Source organism: Empidonax traillii, unplaced genomic scaffold (assembly GCF_003031625.1).
Source record: "Empidonax traillii isolate 1590-97213 ecotype Southwest subspecies unplaced genomic scaffold, ASM303162v1 scaffold161:size1573837, whole genome shotgun sequence".
NCBI lineage: Eukaryota > Metazoa > Chordata > Aves > Passeriformes > Tyrannidae > Empidonax > Empidonax traillii.
In genome coordinates, this window is record NW_020955354.1 from 31787 (window position 1) to 48847 (window position 17061).

The following is a 17061-nucleotide window of genomic DNA, read 5'->3' on the forward strand; positions in this document are numbered from 1 at the left end:
TGGGCCCGGCCGTGCCCGCGGGTCCCGCTCCGCGTCCGCACGGACTGGGCTACGCCTCCCTGCGCGGGGCGGGGAGCCGGCCGCGCACCCTCGGGAGCGGGACGGACACACAGACGCAGACACAGGGACAGGGACCTACGGACACGCACACCCAACCCATCCCGTCCCGTCCCGCCGCCCCCGCACAGCTCCGCGGCACCGCCCCCGCCTCCTCCTCCTCCTCCCGCCGCCGCCGCCGCCGCCGCGGCCGCACAAAAGGCGGCGGGGAGGGCCCGGCCGGGAAGGGCTGCCCGGCCGCCCCGGCCGCCGCACCATGCCCCGCCGAGGGGGGCTGCCGGCCCCCGCCGCCGCCCGCCGGCCCCCCCCGCTCCTCCTCCTCCGCCTCCTCCTCCTGGCCGCCCCGCTGCAGCCCTGCAGAGGTAAGGGCCGCTCCGGTCCCGCCGTCCCGGGCCCCGCGAACGCCGCTCCGGGAGGCGGGTCGTCCCCCAAACCCGCCTCGGTGCTCTCCGGTACCGTTTGTGTCCTCTCCTCCTCTCACCCCCCGTTCCCGGCTGCCTCCTCCCGGCGCCCCGCTTTGATCCGCGCTGCCGGCGGGACGCGGGTCCGCGCTGCCCCCCTGCCCGGGGCCGGGGCTCTCCGCTCATCCCTGCTGCGGCTTCCACTCATCCCCGCCGGCCCCCGGCACGGCGCTCCACCCCTGCCCCCTTCCCGCTGTGGTCCCGGCTGCGGGCGGTGGGGACCCGCGCTCCGGACCGCATCCGCGGGGTGTTACACCTTCGCCTTAAAAACCGCAGAACAGCTATATGTGCACATCGCTCGCTATGCGTTCCTAATGGAAGCAGCTATAGCCGCTCCTGTTCAGGGACGAGCGCTGCCCCGGGATGTTTGTCTGAGCGCTGCTTGTTAATCAATGGGGTGAGGAGCAGCAGCAGAAAGCTTTCGCCCTGCCAGTGACTGATCTTCACTCGTACCTTGTACTTCCCTCACTCGCACCTTGTGTCGTCCCCCCAAGTCTGCGTGGCATCCAGAGAGTGGTCCTCATCCCCCGTGGGGATGCTCTGAAGGCTTACATACGCACACACACGCACAAAAACTGAGGCGTAGTTGGTGACTCCACTCCAGTAGTACTGAAAATGGGGTTTTGCTCCTCTCTGAGCACTTCGGGAAACTTTTTTCCATGAAGGGAGTCCACAAAATGCTCGGAGTCCACCAGTGGTGCTTACTCTCCTTGCTTAGTGTTTTAATGAGTGATCTTAAGAAGAGGCACATTGTGCAGAGTGCTGTGGTGCTCGACCGTGAAAGCTCAGGAGATGTTTGCTTTGCTTTATTTATTTATTTATTTTGTGTGTCTGATCCATGAAATTGATGGTTCAGTATTGCAGCAGACTATCTCGGGGATGAGTCTGTTAGAATGCTTATTGGAAGCATAAATAAAATGCTTTTTTTCACACATCTCTATAAAGTACATAACTTTTTTTTTCCCCCCAAGCAAGCCAGTACATTAATCTCTGAGGAGTTGCCCAAACTAGGATTTCTTGCAGAACAGGTTTTAAATGATGTCTGATTGCCTGGAGCATCTTTATGAGTAAATTTGTTGAGTACCTTTCATGAGAGTTCCTATCTCACTCTGCGTCTCTGTTTGATGTATTAAAATCTCTGCTGTCTATTGGGATACACTTGTCTTCCTCTGCTTTTTTGGACTCTCCTGCAGCTCAACCCAAGGGAACAATGTTATTTGGAGATGTTCTGGTGCCTGCTGGACACTGCTCTGCAAAAGAAATAGGGTGTAGGGCTTAGGACTTAGTGGCATTGGTATAGAGGACTGTATGTGGGCTGTGCAGCTCAGTGATCCAGGGGGGTGGATTATTTTCCTCCAGACTAATCCCAGCTAAATCCTGGATGGAATTTTCCCCATTATAAGAAGTTTACTTGATTTTCAGGAGTGTTTTGATTAAATATATCACAGTAGAATAGCAGACTGAGTTTCTTCCAGTCTTACTGGGTGACTTGCCCCAGCATCTGCAAGGATCTGGACTAGCATGAGCATCATCAGATCCTTCCTTTGCCTGATTCAGGAAAGACTGTGCTGAATCAAGCACAGCAAAGACTTGCATCTGGAAAATCCTGCGTGTTTCTACTCCAACTCAAAAAGCTCAGGTTTCAGTCTAAAATTGGAGGGCTTCACAAAGCTCTGTTTTCACAACAATGCTGGAAATGGTTTAGTGCTGCTACAGAGTGGAAAGAAAAGCATACTTGAAACTTCAAAAGCTGCCACTGGGAGGAATGTCACCCCATGGCTTGGCCACAGGAGTGTGGGCTGCTTTGGTCATGGCACCCGGTGGAAGGAGGAGGCCCTGGTTTTCATTCTAGCTGTTACAAAGTAAACTCTCAAAAATCCAGCAGTCAGAAATGGAGGTAAATATTATCCTATTTCCATGCAGATGGACGAGTGAAGCTGTGGGAGAGCAGGGTAGCCAGAGTACAAATGCCAGTGTTTGCTATATAAAGCACATTATTTTTGCTGTGTTACCCCATGTACCACTGCCAAAGCAGCAGCTCTTGAGGAGAGGCTTTGGACTATGTTATGAGGTTTGGAAATGCAAGTGTTAATGGCTGTCTAAATTATAACTCAGTTGAACAAGTTACATTTTACTTTATATTACCTATTCATCTTTTGAGCTCTTGCAGTGTCCAGGAGCTGGAGTATAACTTCTGAACGTGAACAAGGAATGAAATGCCTGGGTATGTGGTAACAGCCAGAAAAAAACCCAACACCCTTGAGAAGGCTCTTGTTTGGTATGAATGAGCCCAAGGAGCCTGTCTGAATGAGAGCCATAGAGAAAGTCCAGGGCTTGGGGCTCCCGGGATAGAATTAACCACCTTGTGGGCAGCAGAGGCCAGTCAGTGCAGGGCTCTGACACGGTCATGCCTCGGTGATGGCTGAGTATGACTGACAGGATCTACTTATCCTCTTTTTGTTTTTAGCCCAGGGCACGCTAGGTTTTCCTCCAGCTGTCCAGCTTGATTCACTGCTTCCTGTGCTCACAGCCTGGCCCTGTATGGGAGTGACTGAGGCGGCCACTGCGTTTCATTTTTTGGTGCAATATTCACATGGGATACAGCAAAAATCCTTCTTCCAAGGCTCTTGTGGCAGAAAGCTCTTGGGACAGGAGAAAACTCTTGTGTAGCTCTTCAGCAGCTATCGGCAAGTCTGTGCAACCTGCACAGCTTATACCCAGTAGCAGCGTGGCGTGCTGGTATTTGCAGATGCAACTGGCTGGAAGCAGAGGCCTGACAATGCTTTTATTGACATTTGGGTTGGAAAAAATAGCAGACTGGGAGTTCAAGCCCGAGGCATTTCATTTGGAGTGTGCAGCCTCTGTGCCGAATCCTGGGCTGACAGTTTCTTTAATCAGTTATTGACAGTGGAAGTTAATAGCTGCAACTGGGGGAACTGGGGCATCGGTGGTATCGAAGGGCACATTCGTAGCCACAGGCATGCTTAAACAAGCTGCTGCATTCAAGGCCCACACCATTGATGTCTGCTTCAGCTTAACTTGTGTGGTTCCACTTTATTTTTGAAGACCAAAGCCCAGATTGTGGATTTTGCAAGTGAAACTCACTTGTGCTGCTGGACTCCAGCAATACAGGAGCAAAGAGCATCACTGGTGCCCTGGTTGATGGTCCTGGTGGCCTCATGGGCCAGAAGTAATTTACTGTAACATGAGTCCACTGTGGAAATCACCTGTGTGGAAGAGGGAGATCAACATCTTCCAAGACTGCTTTAATATGAACATTTTGATATATTTATATGTTCAGCTGGAAAAATTGAGAAGATGTGCCTAAAGATGTGACCTTAAAAGTCATGGGGGTCATGTCAGGGGGTTTCAGACAGCCCACCTCTGTGTTTCAGGCTGGTCAAACAGCTGTTGCCTTCTGCCCACAGCAAGTATTTAATTAGGAAGATGAATAGCTGAACTCTTTGATTAACCAGAAACCATTGAAAAAGAGGGAAGAAAACTCACCAGATTCAGTTGTATTTTAGAGGTTTAGCACCCCAAAACAAAATTGTGTTCTTTTTGCTTATCTTGGGGAAGGAAAAGAAAACAAGACCTCCTCACAGGTGGAGTGAGATTTACAGCTTCTTCTGCCTTTTTTAGGTCCTGGGAGATTCTTTGCTCTTATTTGAACCTACAGTATGTTTAGCCTTAAGAATGTGTCAGGACCCCCCTGACCACTGTTCTGGAGCAGAGTAACCATTCAGCCCACCCTTCTCTCTTGTTCTCTCTTGTTGAAGGTCTCAATCTATGCACCAGTGGAAGTGCCACGTCCTGCGAAGAGTGTCTCCTCATCCATCCCAAGTGTGCCTGGTGCTCCAAGGAGGTATGTGGGCAGACTTCGCTTGTCTTGAATGCTTTTTGTATTGCTGGAAGGGAGATCTTTTCTCCCCTTCCTGTTCCTGAGTTGGTCCCATGCTGGAAGGGGTGGGTGAGGGCAGTGGGTGCTCCATGCAGAGCGTATTTTGGGTGTATGCAACTCCTCAGCTTTTTGACATCATAGGAAGTAAGTCTTTGACCCCACTGGCCCCTACACATCCTCAACAGAGCAGCACTGTTCCTTCAGTCCTTCTGTCCCTTCAATTACCTTCTTGTTTTTGGTGGATGCTGGATCCCTGCATGGGCTCTGTCTTGCAGGGAGGCTTGTTCTAAAGCTCTCTCCCTAAAAAGCCCCAAGCCCCTAGCTGGTGTCCTGCTACGTGTTCTTTGTTGTGTGGCTTGGCATGGCATAGGCTCTTTGTCTGTAACAAAGATAATTCTCCTTTCTGAATCTATTGTGTCATTCTAGGGGGGCAGCCCGTGCTTCTGGCATCTGTGCTGTGCCATGGTGATGAGTTGCACAGCTTAACTGAGCACTTCAGAGTGAAAATACATCCTTGTGATGATGCTGGAGCTGCTCACCTGTAATTTAATTGCAACTCCTCGTTTGTAAAAAATTGCATATATCTTTCCCTGCTCCCTAGGGGATGCTCATGAGTTTAGATAGATAGATAGATATAATCCAATATATGTCTTACCATGTAAACTTACAAGAGTTGGTAACATCTTATGCATAGATAGCAGCTGTCTGCTCATTGCCTGTCCTAAGTGTTTAAGAAAGAAAGATGGGTGCTTACAGATGCATGGAAAAACCCTGCCTACTTGCAGGCACAGCTGCTGTACCAGGAACTGGGTTTGGGCTTTGAGAAACTGCAGAGCAGTGGATAATTCTGAACCTCTCAGTGGGCATGGCCAGGAATGGTGCTGTTCAGTTCCATGCTGACCCTTGCTCCTGTAGTGTGGCTGTCCTGGTCCCATTTTGAGCACTTGCTTTACCTTCCAGCTATAGATGTTGATGCTGAGCTGAGGATGCAGGCACTGCCCATGTGCCCCTCTGCTGCTCCCATCCCTCCTCCTGCCAGGCCTGCCTGGGGCAGCTGCAGCTCCTCAGGGCAGAGGATGGGTTTGGGGATGTGTATGAACATGGAGCAAAAGTGGCTCCCACTCCCTATGGTTTGGCTGGCTTGGGATGTACCCCGTCCACAGGCTCTCCAGGTCTGTTTTACTGCATTTTTCAGTTACTTGTAAGCACAGTTCCAGCTTTCTGGGGAAAACTTGTAGTGCTACAAACACCACGCTGCTGGACAGCGTAATAAGCTTTCATGGGTTGTTTTTTTCCAGAAAGGCAAATGGTTTGCAGAAGGGAAAGGGTAAAGCAATAGATCTTTCTTCTGAGACATCTTGTAAACAGCTGTAAGAGCTCCTCTTCCAGCCAGCTAATCTGTGGTGGTGAGATTGGATCCAGGAACGCTAGCTATTAAGCTGTGGGTACCCAATAACTTGTGCTTTTTTGCTGGTATTTTTTGGTTTGTTTTTATTTTTTTTTTTTTTTTACTTTTTGGCCTCAAAAGAAAACTTTTTGCAAAAATGCTGCAGTGGAAATGTTTATCTGGTGGTCTCTGTGACCACTAATTGTACAGCAGCCCGTGGGACTGGCAGCCTGACTCTTATCTTGCAAACAGGACAGTTACCAAAAAAAAAGTATTCTTGACTGGAATGGAGAGGCCAAGAAGGAAAATGGGTGTTTACAGGGAAGTGCTGTAATACTTCCTGACCTTTAGCCTGCAGCAGCTATTTGAAAGTACATTTCAAGGTGTTTCATGCCAAGAGCTATGTTTAAAAGCTGCTGTCCCCATTACATGCTACATGCTACAACTTAGCAAGTTCTTATTCTGATTCTGTATTTTTATTTTTTTTAGAATGTACTGTTTGAAACCCTAATTATTTCTCTTTAGCTGAGATCATCAGGTGAGGTAATGGGATTTTGAAAGACACCTAGTGTTTTTTTGACTTAAAAAGTTTTAAAGTAATATAAACTCTCTAATATCCGCTTTCTTTTCACAGTCATTTCCCCACCTTATTCCCCTTCTCTCTGTTGCAGCCTAGTCAGGTTATTAAATTTATTAAATTGTTCTTAATCTGTTTTCCTTAGCTTTTTCCATTAGCTGTCATTCACTATCTATGTTGCCTGGGAGAGTATATGCCAGTCAAATTCTATAGCTCTGCTAGTGTTTAAATATCAGGCTAAGATATTGGAGTGAATTCCACAGATGGTAGTCACGTTGCGGTAGAACCTCAGTCAACCTGATTTGTGTGTGTTTTGTGCTTCCTTTGCATTCACTTAACAGTTTTGGGAGCAAATTGGGCCAGCTTTTGTCAACTTGGTAGACAACAATTAATAATTTTCTCAGGAAGCATATACAGTAGAAGTCTAACAGTACATACAGTATAATTCTATATATAATTATATGTATTATGTGTATATGTATTATGTGTACAGGAAGTGTAGAGATGTCTGTTACATGTAGTGTGTGTATGTATTTGTATATACACACACAGAATATAGTTATATATATTATTTATCATCGTCTCTGTATATACCTTCTCATGTTTCTTTCAGCAAATAACATCACTTGGCAGTACCATCATATCTGTTTTTGGGAGAGGAGCAATTTGAATAGGAAAGCTGTGCTGTTTCCCTCAGACAGTCACACTTCATGCAGCCTCCCCCTTTGTTTCATCCTCCTCCGTCACCCTTTGCACTCCTGGATCCATCCTCCATGTAAGCACAGAGGAGCAGAAAGTCATAGACTGCAGCTATGGGTTAGGAGTGCATGAAAGCAATCCTGTGGATGCTAGGATACCTATCCCAATAGTTTTCCAGGAAGGATAATGTGCCTTGAATTGTGAGGGTAAGAGCATGTGTATAGATAGATAGATGCTTACAGAGTGGTAACAATGCTGTCACTTTATGACTGCCACCTCCTAACCTGGCTTGAATTGACTTCTTTTCACTTCTGCTTATGTTCAGCATCTCCAAAGGTGTGATGATGGATGAGCTGATGATAGCAGCTTCTGGTATGCAGCAGCCCCAGAGCCCCCAGGGGCTGCTGAACTAACCACAAGTCTTTGGGCTGTTGGAAGTTTGGAAGCAGGCATTGATTCTGTTGGCTGTTGGAAGAATACCTTGAAAGGCAGGACTTAAAGGTGTTGATTTCAGTGGCACTTAAAAGAGGAGATATGAATGTTGCGCTTAACCATCGCCTGAGCATGCCTTGAAGTAGGGCTCTCTGAGGGAAAATGATTCTTGGGGTGGGTGACGGAGACCACTGCAGCCTTTCCATCCATGCTGGAATCTTAATTAAGCTGAAATGCCCTTTTTGATTAATTGAACAGAAATTTCCCCAGTGGCACCCTCTATTTTCCAGCAGGTGCTTTTACCCCACCCTGTCCAATGTCAGGAATGTGCGCCTGGAGAATGAGGAAGGAAACTCGATGTTCCTAGAGCGGACATGTCTGCTTTTTTTTTAATGGAGAAAGCAGTCATATTTCAGACTGAATTAATGCAGAACTGGATTAATTAAAGCAAAAAATGTTAGGGACATGCCCAGTCAGGAGTTAGATATTAGATAGTCAGTGCTATTCTCCATTTTTATAGCATGAACCAAGCAATTTGGCTTTAAAATGTCAAACTGATGAGCATGTAATTGTCACGCTGTTGTCTCCATTCACTCTTTCTGCTTGTGAGCATTGGCTTTTGTGAGCTTGTTAGCACAGAGGCCGGACCGCGACGTGCCCACCGGGCTGGGAACAGCCAGAGTTATGGATGAGGACTCAGTGGGACCTTCCCAAGCCAGTGCTTCTCTGTGGGGTGAAGCAGTGTTTAGGGTGGATCCTGCTTGTGTGGGGCATCTGTTGCATTTCTTGCCAAAGAAGGCATGCAGGCAGATGGTTGGCAGGTATTTGAATTGCTTAATTTACTGCGAGGACTCCTCTGCTTGGGAGAAATTATAGTTTGAACCAGGTGGTGTGGGGCTGCCTTTCAGCATAGTTACTCATGAGCTATTTGGACCTGTGCAGTGCCCTTTACTCCCCAGATCTGCTCATCCTTTTTTGCCTTTATTGAACCTCCATGAGCCTCGATCTCTGTCACAGAAAACTTTGCCCTTGAGTTGGATAGTAAGTACCTGGTAGCCCCAGTTCTGGCTTTGGGTTTTTACCCAGGGATGCACGTGAGGGTGTTTGCGGGTGCTGTGGCGATTGCTGGGGCTTTCCCAAGGCCACTGTGACTCCCTTGCTCAGAGTTACTCTTCTTGGGTAAGAAATCAGGCAGAAGTAGGAGTCAGTCCTGCCCCCCCCTGAGCTGCACCCCTATCCCCTCAGGTGTTTGCACCCCTGAGGGTGGGTATTTTCTGTTTGTGTTGCATTTTGCAAAGTTAGGGTGTCCTTTCTAATGGGCGGCAGCAGAAATGAGCTGGCAGAGGTGCTCACCTGGAGCTGGGGTCCAATTACTGGGAGAACCAGAGTGCATCCCCCCATGGATGCCCTATTGTTGGGTGCCCAGGAGAGCACCTGGACCCCGCCAGCTTTTCCCTGACTTCAAGTCCAACTGCATCTGAGAGAAACTTTTCTCCAAGGCTGCCTGAAACGTGCTGCTCTGAAAGGATGGGCGTTGTTTTCGGTTTTGTGAGGGATTCTGATTTTTCTTCTGTAATGCTCGAGATGACTTAAATAGTCCCAGTCCTCCTTTTTTGGAAGTTCATCTGTTTACACGACGTGTTCCAAGAAATTTGTGTTCTTATCCATCTGATGTGCTGTCGTCGGTTTCTTGGCTGGACCCCGCTGCTGGATGCTGGAATGCAAATCTCGCATTTTTCAAATAGCGTTGGGACCTTGTAGTGAGAAAAAATGCAGCAGGAAGCCTCTGTCTGTGTCCCAGGGCCCTGTATCTGAGGCTGTCCTTGAGGGACTCCTGGAGATTACCCCACAGGGATCTGTCAGAAACCTTTTCCTCCTTGATATGTCTTCTGTCCTTTGCCATGCTGGAGCTTCAGCAACAAGTGAGGTTTATTCAGTCCCCCACTGGTTTTGGTTGCACAGCTGAAGGAGGGGCTGGCATGGCTGTGGGCATCTTCTCTGCATCATTTCATGTCATTTTAGTCCCTCAGCCCTGGAGCTGAAGAGGGTTGTCTCCATTGTTGTACTGCAGAAATAAGTAGGAATCGACCATTTAAAATCCAGTAAGTTTTAGGCATGTGACTTGTTCCCTTTGGCACTTTTGGGGACAGAAAAAAAAAAAAAAGAAAAGGCATTCTAACAAATGGGCTCTTTGCAAAAGGCTGCATTGTGTGGCTGGCTGTTCCCGAGTGCTGCCCTGCACAAGGCTGCATTGTGCACCACGCACCGGGCTCGCAGCAAGGGCTGGAGCTCTGGGACGGGTGCTGGGAGACTCCCGACCCTGGCAGCCTGTCCTTTGGGAATGAGCCACTGCCTGCACCTTGCTGCCTGTGGAAGGCACAGGCTGTGTTTTAACCAGCTCCCGAGAAGTCTCTCCCACCTCCCTTATTCTCCAGCAAAGCTGCCCAGGGCAGCCTGCCCACATCAAAATGCCCTGTCAGTGCTCCAGCTCAGGGACTGCTTGCTGTCATTTTTGTTTCCCAAGTGATGGTGTCGTGCCAAGGCCTGCAGTGGGGTGGTGTGAGGGAGGGAGTACGCATAGTGCTTGTGTGGGGATGTGCAGTGTCTCTCCTGGGAAAGAGGATGCAGGTCCTTGGAGCCACCCAGCCTCAGTCTCCAGCTTCACATTCTGGTTTGGCTGTCTCTGGGTTGGTGGGTTTGTCCATCTTCCCTTGGTGCCACCTCCTTGTCCTCTCCTCTGCAAAGCTCCTTTAAAGCAATGCATAGGTATAAAATAATAGAGTTGGCAGTGGGCTGTCCATGAAGCAAACCAAACATTTTGCCTTGCTCTCATTTGGCCCAAACCAGGGCTGGGAACAAGTGCTGCTGCTGTGGCTGGGTTGAAAACCCAGGCTTATCTTTCTGTTGTGATGCTCTGCAAGATAATTCAATGTTCAAATCCTCGCAGAGTTTCTTTCAGTAGGTCCCTTTAAAAGGCTCCAGGCTCCTTCCAAGTAAAGTCACCACAAAGGACACCACCAAGTCAAAACGAAGCCCCTGCTGTGGGGATTGATGTATTCCCCTCCACTTCCCTTTTGTCCACTCTTCACCCCCCAGGAGTTTGGCAGCACAAAGTCCATCACATCCCGGTGCGACTTCCTGCAGAACCTGATTGCGAACGGTTGTGCCGGAGCCATCGAAAACCCCAGCAGCAGCATCAGCGTGGTGAAGAACGTCCCTCTGAGCAGCAAGGGCTCTGGCCAGACCCACCTGGATGTCACGCAGATTACACCTCAGAAGGTCGCCTTGAATCTTCGTCCTGGTGAGTCCCTGGTTGCCTCGTGGGGTGGGGGTGGAAGTGAGAAAGGGTGACCAGGACATGCCAAGAGGGTGCTGTAGCTTGTGGTCTTGTAACTCACTGAAGCAGGGGACTGTTGGCCCCTTCTATACTTGTGAACCTCAGTGGTGCATCACAAATAGTTTTGGGGCTGAGGCACGTGTCCTTTGTGAGAGGACACTGCTATTAGGCAGAGTCAATCAAAGCCCACCCGCAACTGTTACCAATACTAGTCTTAACCCTTGCATGTGCTTAAAAGGAACCTGCTCAGCTTAAAGATGGAATCACTGGATAGAATGAGTTAAAATAACTTTGGATCCTTGACCAAGCTGACAGTGCATGGCTCTAAACTGAGACAGCTCCTTCTATAAATTGGAAACAAACCCACATATCTGTTTTCTGTTGGTATGCAAAAGAGCCATTGGATCAAGGGAGAAGATGGAGATTTGAACTTGTGACTCAGGCCTTGGACTGTAGCCAGGTCCCTGTTTCATTCCCCTGAGCCATCAATTTTCTTCAATCTCTTCCTTTTAATTAAAAATTAGAAGGGAATGGCTCATCTGAGTCATGTGAGCATGCTTGTTATCAAAAGTTTTTGCATGGTGGGGGGGAGGCTTTAATGTGAGTTTAGGATTCTTGCAAAAATGTGGCAGCCAGTATTTCTGAAGGGAGAGGAAAGCTCTTTATTGCAAACTTAAGAAGCAAATATAAAAGCTTGATTCATTATAAGCCATTGGTGTGGGTTTCTAAGGCTTACTGTTTTGTGACAGTTCTCATTTGCATACAGAAAAATGAAATATGATGTTTTGCCCAGGAAAAACAGGAGTTGGAGCTAGTGTTCATGCTACCAGTACTCTCCCAGAACTTAGCAGTTGCTGCAGCAGTTCTTGTTTTAGCTGTACAGGTTGGATGGTCGTCATGTTTCTCAATTAACTTCCCCAGCAGTATGACTGCTGTCATCAGTCAGACCCTCAAATGTAAAATTTTGCTTCAAAGCCTTAAAAGCAGGTACCTGAAAGCAGTCACCACTGTATGTACTTCTATATGCCTGGCTTCTGCCACTGAATGTTGCTGATGAAACAGGTTTGCTCCCGTTAAAAAAAGGGAGTTGTTATTACTCCTCTTTCTTGAGGCAGTTCCTGGCAGAAAGGGCTGGCTCAGCTTCCACATCTTGCCTCCTGTATACCCCTTTTCACCTCAGTGCCTGGTGCTCAGCGAATTCCCCTCTCCCAATTCCTGGTAGTTTTGCCCAGCGGAGGCGCTGATTCCCACCACTCTGATCTATGTAGGCCATGGGGGGTCCATCTCCCCATGGCTTCCTGGGGTCTGTGCTGTCAGATACCTTGGGCTGCACAGGGCTAGTGTTCTGCTCCTGCCTGCCCTTGCAGGGGACCACACTCATGGCCATCTTCAGTTCTTGACAGAGAAGCCCTCCAGGTCCAGGCTGAGCTGCAGGAATCACCCCAAGGACCCCTGCAGCAATTCCCACGCTGAGCCAGCGAGCTCCCTTCCCTATGCTCCTCTTGCAGAGCATCAGAGTCATTGCAGGAGGGGGGACTTACCTAGATGTTTGTAACAGTATCTCCCATTTTTGCTTTATTTTTGATGTTGGGCAGCACTCCTTCTTCGGGCTAGTGACTTCCTAAACCCTTGTATTAGCAGTCACAGTTTAAATTATCCATTAATCCTTCATCTTGAGAGAATGGGTGTCACCCTGTGAACCCAAGACAAAAAAGAGACAATGTTGATTAAATTTTGGGCATGAAGGGTGTACTATTTCAAAGATGAATCCACGCAGTGGTCTGTGGCAATGGTGATCTTGTATTCTTCGATCGCTAAGCAGAAGCAGAAGGGAGTGGATGGTCAATTGTTTGCTGTTCCCACCCAGGCAGTTTGATCTCATCATCCTGTGGCAGAAGTCACATCCCCAAATCTGCATCCACAGCTAAACTCCAAAGGCTTTAAATTGATGTCCTTCCAGGGTAGCTTTTGGATTGAGTATTTAGCTTTTATTATATTGCTTTTTAATCCTGAGTCCAGCTATAAAGCAGTGTGTCCTAGTTAAATGAAAAATATAAATAGTGTAAAAGGAATTTAAAAAGTAATTGATGCAAGTTGTGTTGTTCATCAAGCCATAAGCCTCACCAAGCATTAAAAAGAGCTTTTCTTGGATAAGCATGATGGCCGAGTTTGCGTTCTTAAATTGGCCAAAGTAAGTTTTTCCAGTTTCTGCACTGCCTCTGTGTGACGGTATCTGAGAAACATTTCTGAATTCAGTTTTGAGTTTTAAAACTTTTCAGTAAAAGCCCTAAGGAGAGGATGGTGGTGACGGTACATGAGGAAGGAGGGGGCTGGATTATCCCTAGAAGTGTGAGAGTAATACTGTGCACAGAGAATAATAAATTCTTTTGCACTTACATCTTCATACATTAGTGATCTTTTCTCTGAGATAATTGGTTTGTGGAGTTAGGAATGAAAGAAGAACTAAGCGCAGGATCCTGTTGTTTTTGGTGCTTTTCAGGGACTAATAAATTTGTAACTATTAAGAGAGATAGGTTGGATCAGACCATACCAAATATCCTCTCTGGCAGGAGGAACAGTGTTTTGGAAATGGAAAGGTTGCAAGACGCAGAAGGACACATCCCCTTTTTCTGAAAGGGTTGGGTATTCCAGTGGGAAAAATGTGTAGAAATGAAAAACATAGGCATGGGAATGAATTTTTCCAGATTTAAACATATTTTTGCAGCAGTGAATTAGAGTCAAGCTTGCAATCATGGTTTTTTACCCTGCAATCAGTGCTAACAGGTTTTGCACTACATAAATTATGTTCCTTGCTCCCCCACAAAATGTATGCCAGGTACAGCGTCAGGCCCACCTGGAACACCTCTGCCGTGAAGACAGGCTGAGAGACTTGGGTTTCTTCAGTCTGGAGAAGAGAAGGCTCTGGGGAGACCTTAATAGCACCTTCCAGTACCTAAAGAAAGCCTACAAGAGAGCTGAAGAGGGTTTTCACAAGGGCCTGTAGTGATAGGACAAGGGGTAATGGCTTCAAATGGAAAGAGGGCAGGGTTAGATTAGATATTAGGAAGAAATTCTTTACTGTGAGGGTGGTGAGGCACTGGAACAAGTTGCCTGGAGAAGCTGTGGATGCCCCATCCCTGAAGTGTTCAGGACCAGGTTGGATGGAGTCACAGTCACAGGAGCTTTGAGCAAATTGGTCTCGTGGAAGATGTCCCTACCCATGGTGGGGGATTGGAATGAGATGATCTTTGAGGTCCCTTCCGACCCAAACCTTTCTAGGATTCTGTGATTTGGTTAAGCCACCTCAATAGCTCTGCTCACTGTAGGGCCAGTGCTGAGCTGAATCTTTCCTGTGCTCCACATCTCAGCCGGGGAAGTCCCGCTCCTGCTGGAAAAGAAAGCTGTGGAGGATAAGGAGTATTATTTATGGCATGAGCTTCCTGCTTCCTGCAGCTGGTATCTGGGCAACATCTACATGTGCATGTTTGCACATGGTGCCTCTCACAGCCCTGCCTTGTCCCAATGGGGTTGTAGCAGAGTCCAGGGAGATGGCTAAGCAGAAGGAAGGAGTTGGTTGAGGATCTGTAGCTGACTCCTCTGGTACCCCAGCATGGAGCTGTGGGGGATGCTCAGGGAGCTGGAGGAGCAAAGAGCAGACCGGTATCTAAACCCTTCCCAGCTTTGTTTACAGAAAGGGCAGCCTCTGACCTCTGAATGCATCCTCCTGGGTGCTGGGATTCCGACTCCTTCGTCAAGGGGCTGGATGCTGCTGGGCTGAAGCAGCTGCTGCAGAGGCTGGGAGAGGTTGTCCACTTGCTCCCAACACACGGAGATGGCGTCAGGGATCACTAAAGAACAGATTCTGGAGCTAGGGACAGTGTTAGGCCCTGCATGCAGCTTGGTGCAGCCTGACCCCAGGTGCCAGCTGGGCTACAGAACCGCTCGTGGCCTGCCTTGCCAGCATGGCAGTTTTGGGATGCTGCTGCTGCTGTTGGGCTGGAATTAAGTGGGAGCAGCTGTGCTGCTGCGCACAATGAGGAGAACAATAAAGTGGGTAGGGAAGTGTTTTCACAATGCTAAAAAATGTGAGTTTCATTTCTGGGGAAGAAGAGAGGAAGCCTCAAGTGTTTTGCAGAACCTGCCAGTACCCAAAGTTCAGCCTTGGCCATGAAGGGCTGGGAGAGGGCAGGAGGGGGAACCTGGGCTTTTAAGGATCCAATTCCCTGGGTCTGAGACTCCACTGAGCTGGAAAAGAGGCTGAGGTGGCAGTTGAGGACATGGGATCTCCAAACCAGCTGGGATGTGAGGTGCTGAAGTCTGGGTTTTCCATTCAGACCCATCTCAAAGCAAAGCATAAGGCAAACTTTTACCGCCTCCTGTCTGGTGTGAAATTGAGTTAATTTTGAAAACCCTTGACCTTTTTTGAGACATTGGTGGTGCTAGCAGTGGTCTTCCCTGGTACCCCTTGTGGAGGGCATTTCTAGTGAAACTGCTCTGGCAAAGGGGAAGGTCAGGCATAAGTTTTCTTCTGCTTCTCTTCACATTTTCACAGCCTGTAAATCAGTCCTGTCAGCTCCTTCCCTTCTGTTCTTCACTTCAGGAAGCTTTACCCTCTGCCTCAATGCTTCCCTGGGTCACCCTAACAACCTTCTTTTTCCAGTTCACTTCCCTTTTGCCCTGCTTTCTTCAGAATCATGCTGGTACAGTTCTTTTTCGGATTGGCAGTCCTTTTTAAAGATGTTTCTTCTGTTTCTGCTTCAATTTTTCTTCCCTGCACAGCTCAGAGGACATCTTGAATTCATCTCACAGTGACTGTTTTTTACTGACCCTCTTTCTCCTACTTTCAGTCATTCTCTCATCTGTACAGGACTTCTTGGACTCCTCCTGGTTTGCTTTGCAGATGTACCTGAGTTAGCATTAGCAGGGTCTCTATCTCAGTAGTCCACAAAACATCCATTTGAGGTTCACTCTGCTTGCTTTTCTTTCCAGTTTTTTAGAAAAACACCCATGTACAGACACCAGGGCAACAGCATTTTTCATGCGTCCCCCCCTTAAGAAGTTCTCTCAGGTGAGATACAAAGACATTCTGCCATATGCCCAAAGAGCTAAAAGAGAGGCAGGCACTCTGTAGATGTGTCTTCTTCTTACCAACCAGTACATTACATAGCTTAAGAGGACCCAAAGTCAATACTTGCTTTCCTGGTAGTCTCCTGAGGGATGAATTTGGAAAAGCTTCTTTCCCTCACCCTCTTCTTTTGCAAGTGATCTGTCTGCTCTGCAGTGGAAATAAAAGGATGTGCGGTCTGGATTTTATGTGTGCTGGGAGTTTCCTTTTCAGCACTCTCAACTCTTGTGTGTGTGCAGGTGACCAGACCTCCTTCCGAGTTCAGGTTCGGCAAGTGGAGGACTATCCCGTGGACCTCTACTACCTGATGGATCTCTCCCTGTCCATGAACGATGACCTGGATAATATCCGCAATCTGGGGACCAAGCTGGCTGAAGAGATGCGAAAGCTCACGAGCAATTTCCGTCTGGGGTTTGGCTCTTTCGTGGACAAAAACATTTCTCCTTTCTCCTACACAGCACCAAGATACCAAAACAATCCCTGCATTGGGTAAGTGATGGGTGTACCCTGAAGGGTCAAGCCCCCTGTTTGCACAAAGCCTGGCTGCAGTCTCCTCTTCCATTCTTGCTTTAAATAATGAACACATTTCAGCCTCGGCTTTTGGGAATGCTGATTAGCCATGGCTGTCACTGTGATACTTGAGCAATTCAAAGTACGACAACTTCCAGTTTTGCTGTGGCTGTTGGGAGATCTCTGGGTCTAGAGATGGGAAACTTCCTGTATCAGAGAGCCTGAAGCTGTTTTTAAGTACCTGACAAGGATGCAGACATGGTAGGCTTTTTTACAGGCTTTAAGCAAAAGGAGCCAGAGCCAGAAATTCCTGATTTCTGATCCTAGCTCTGAGTCATAGTTTGGCCTTGAGTAAATCAATTAAGCTTTTTGTCTGCATTTTACAGATAAGGATACCAAGGCAATGTAAGTCCTTCCCAACAAAAGTGTTTGGGGGAACTGAGATTTGTGATGGCCTGTAGTGCTGATTAATGAGTTCTTGTAGAGTGTTTTGAAGCCATCAGTTAGGTTTTTTTGTCTTTATTGCTGTGGAAGGAAGCAAACTGGCAGTTGCAAAAGACACAAGTGATGTGGTT

General features: G+C 47.9%; 1 protein-coding gene across 1 annotated transcript in view; it reads left to right on the forward strand.

Moving 5' to 3' along the window:
- Positions 1–242: 242 nt before the first annotated feature.
- Positions 243–17061, forward strand: part of ITGB5 (integrin subunit beta 5) — a 59442-nt gene continuing 42623 nt past the window's right edge. The window contains exons 1-4 of the mRNA XM_027885123.1: positions 243–419; positions 4298–4383; positions 10611–10815; positions 16216–16465. Coding sequence (XP_027740924.1) covers positions 314–419; positions 4298–4383; positions 10611–10815; positions 16216–16465 — 647 coding nt within the window. The 5' untranslated portion in view covers positions 243–313. The remainder of the gene's footprint in view (positions 420–4297; positions 4384–10610; positions 10816–16215; positions 16466–17061) is intronic.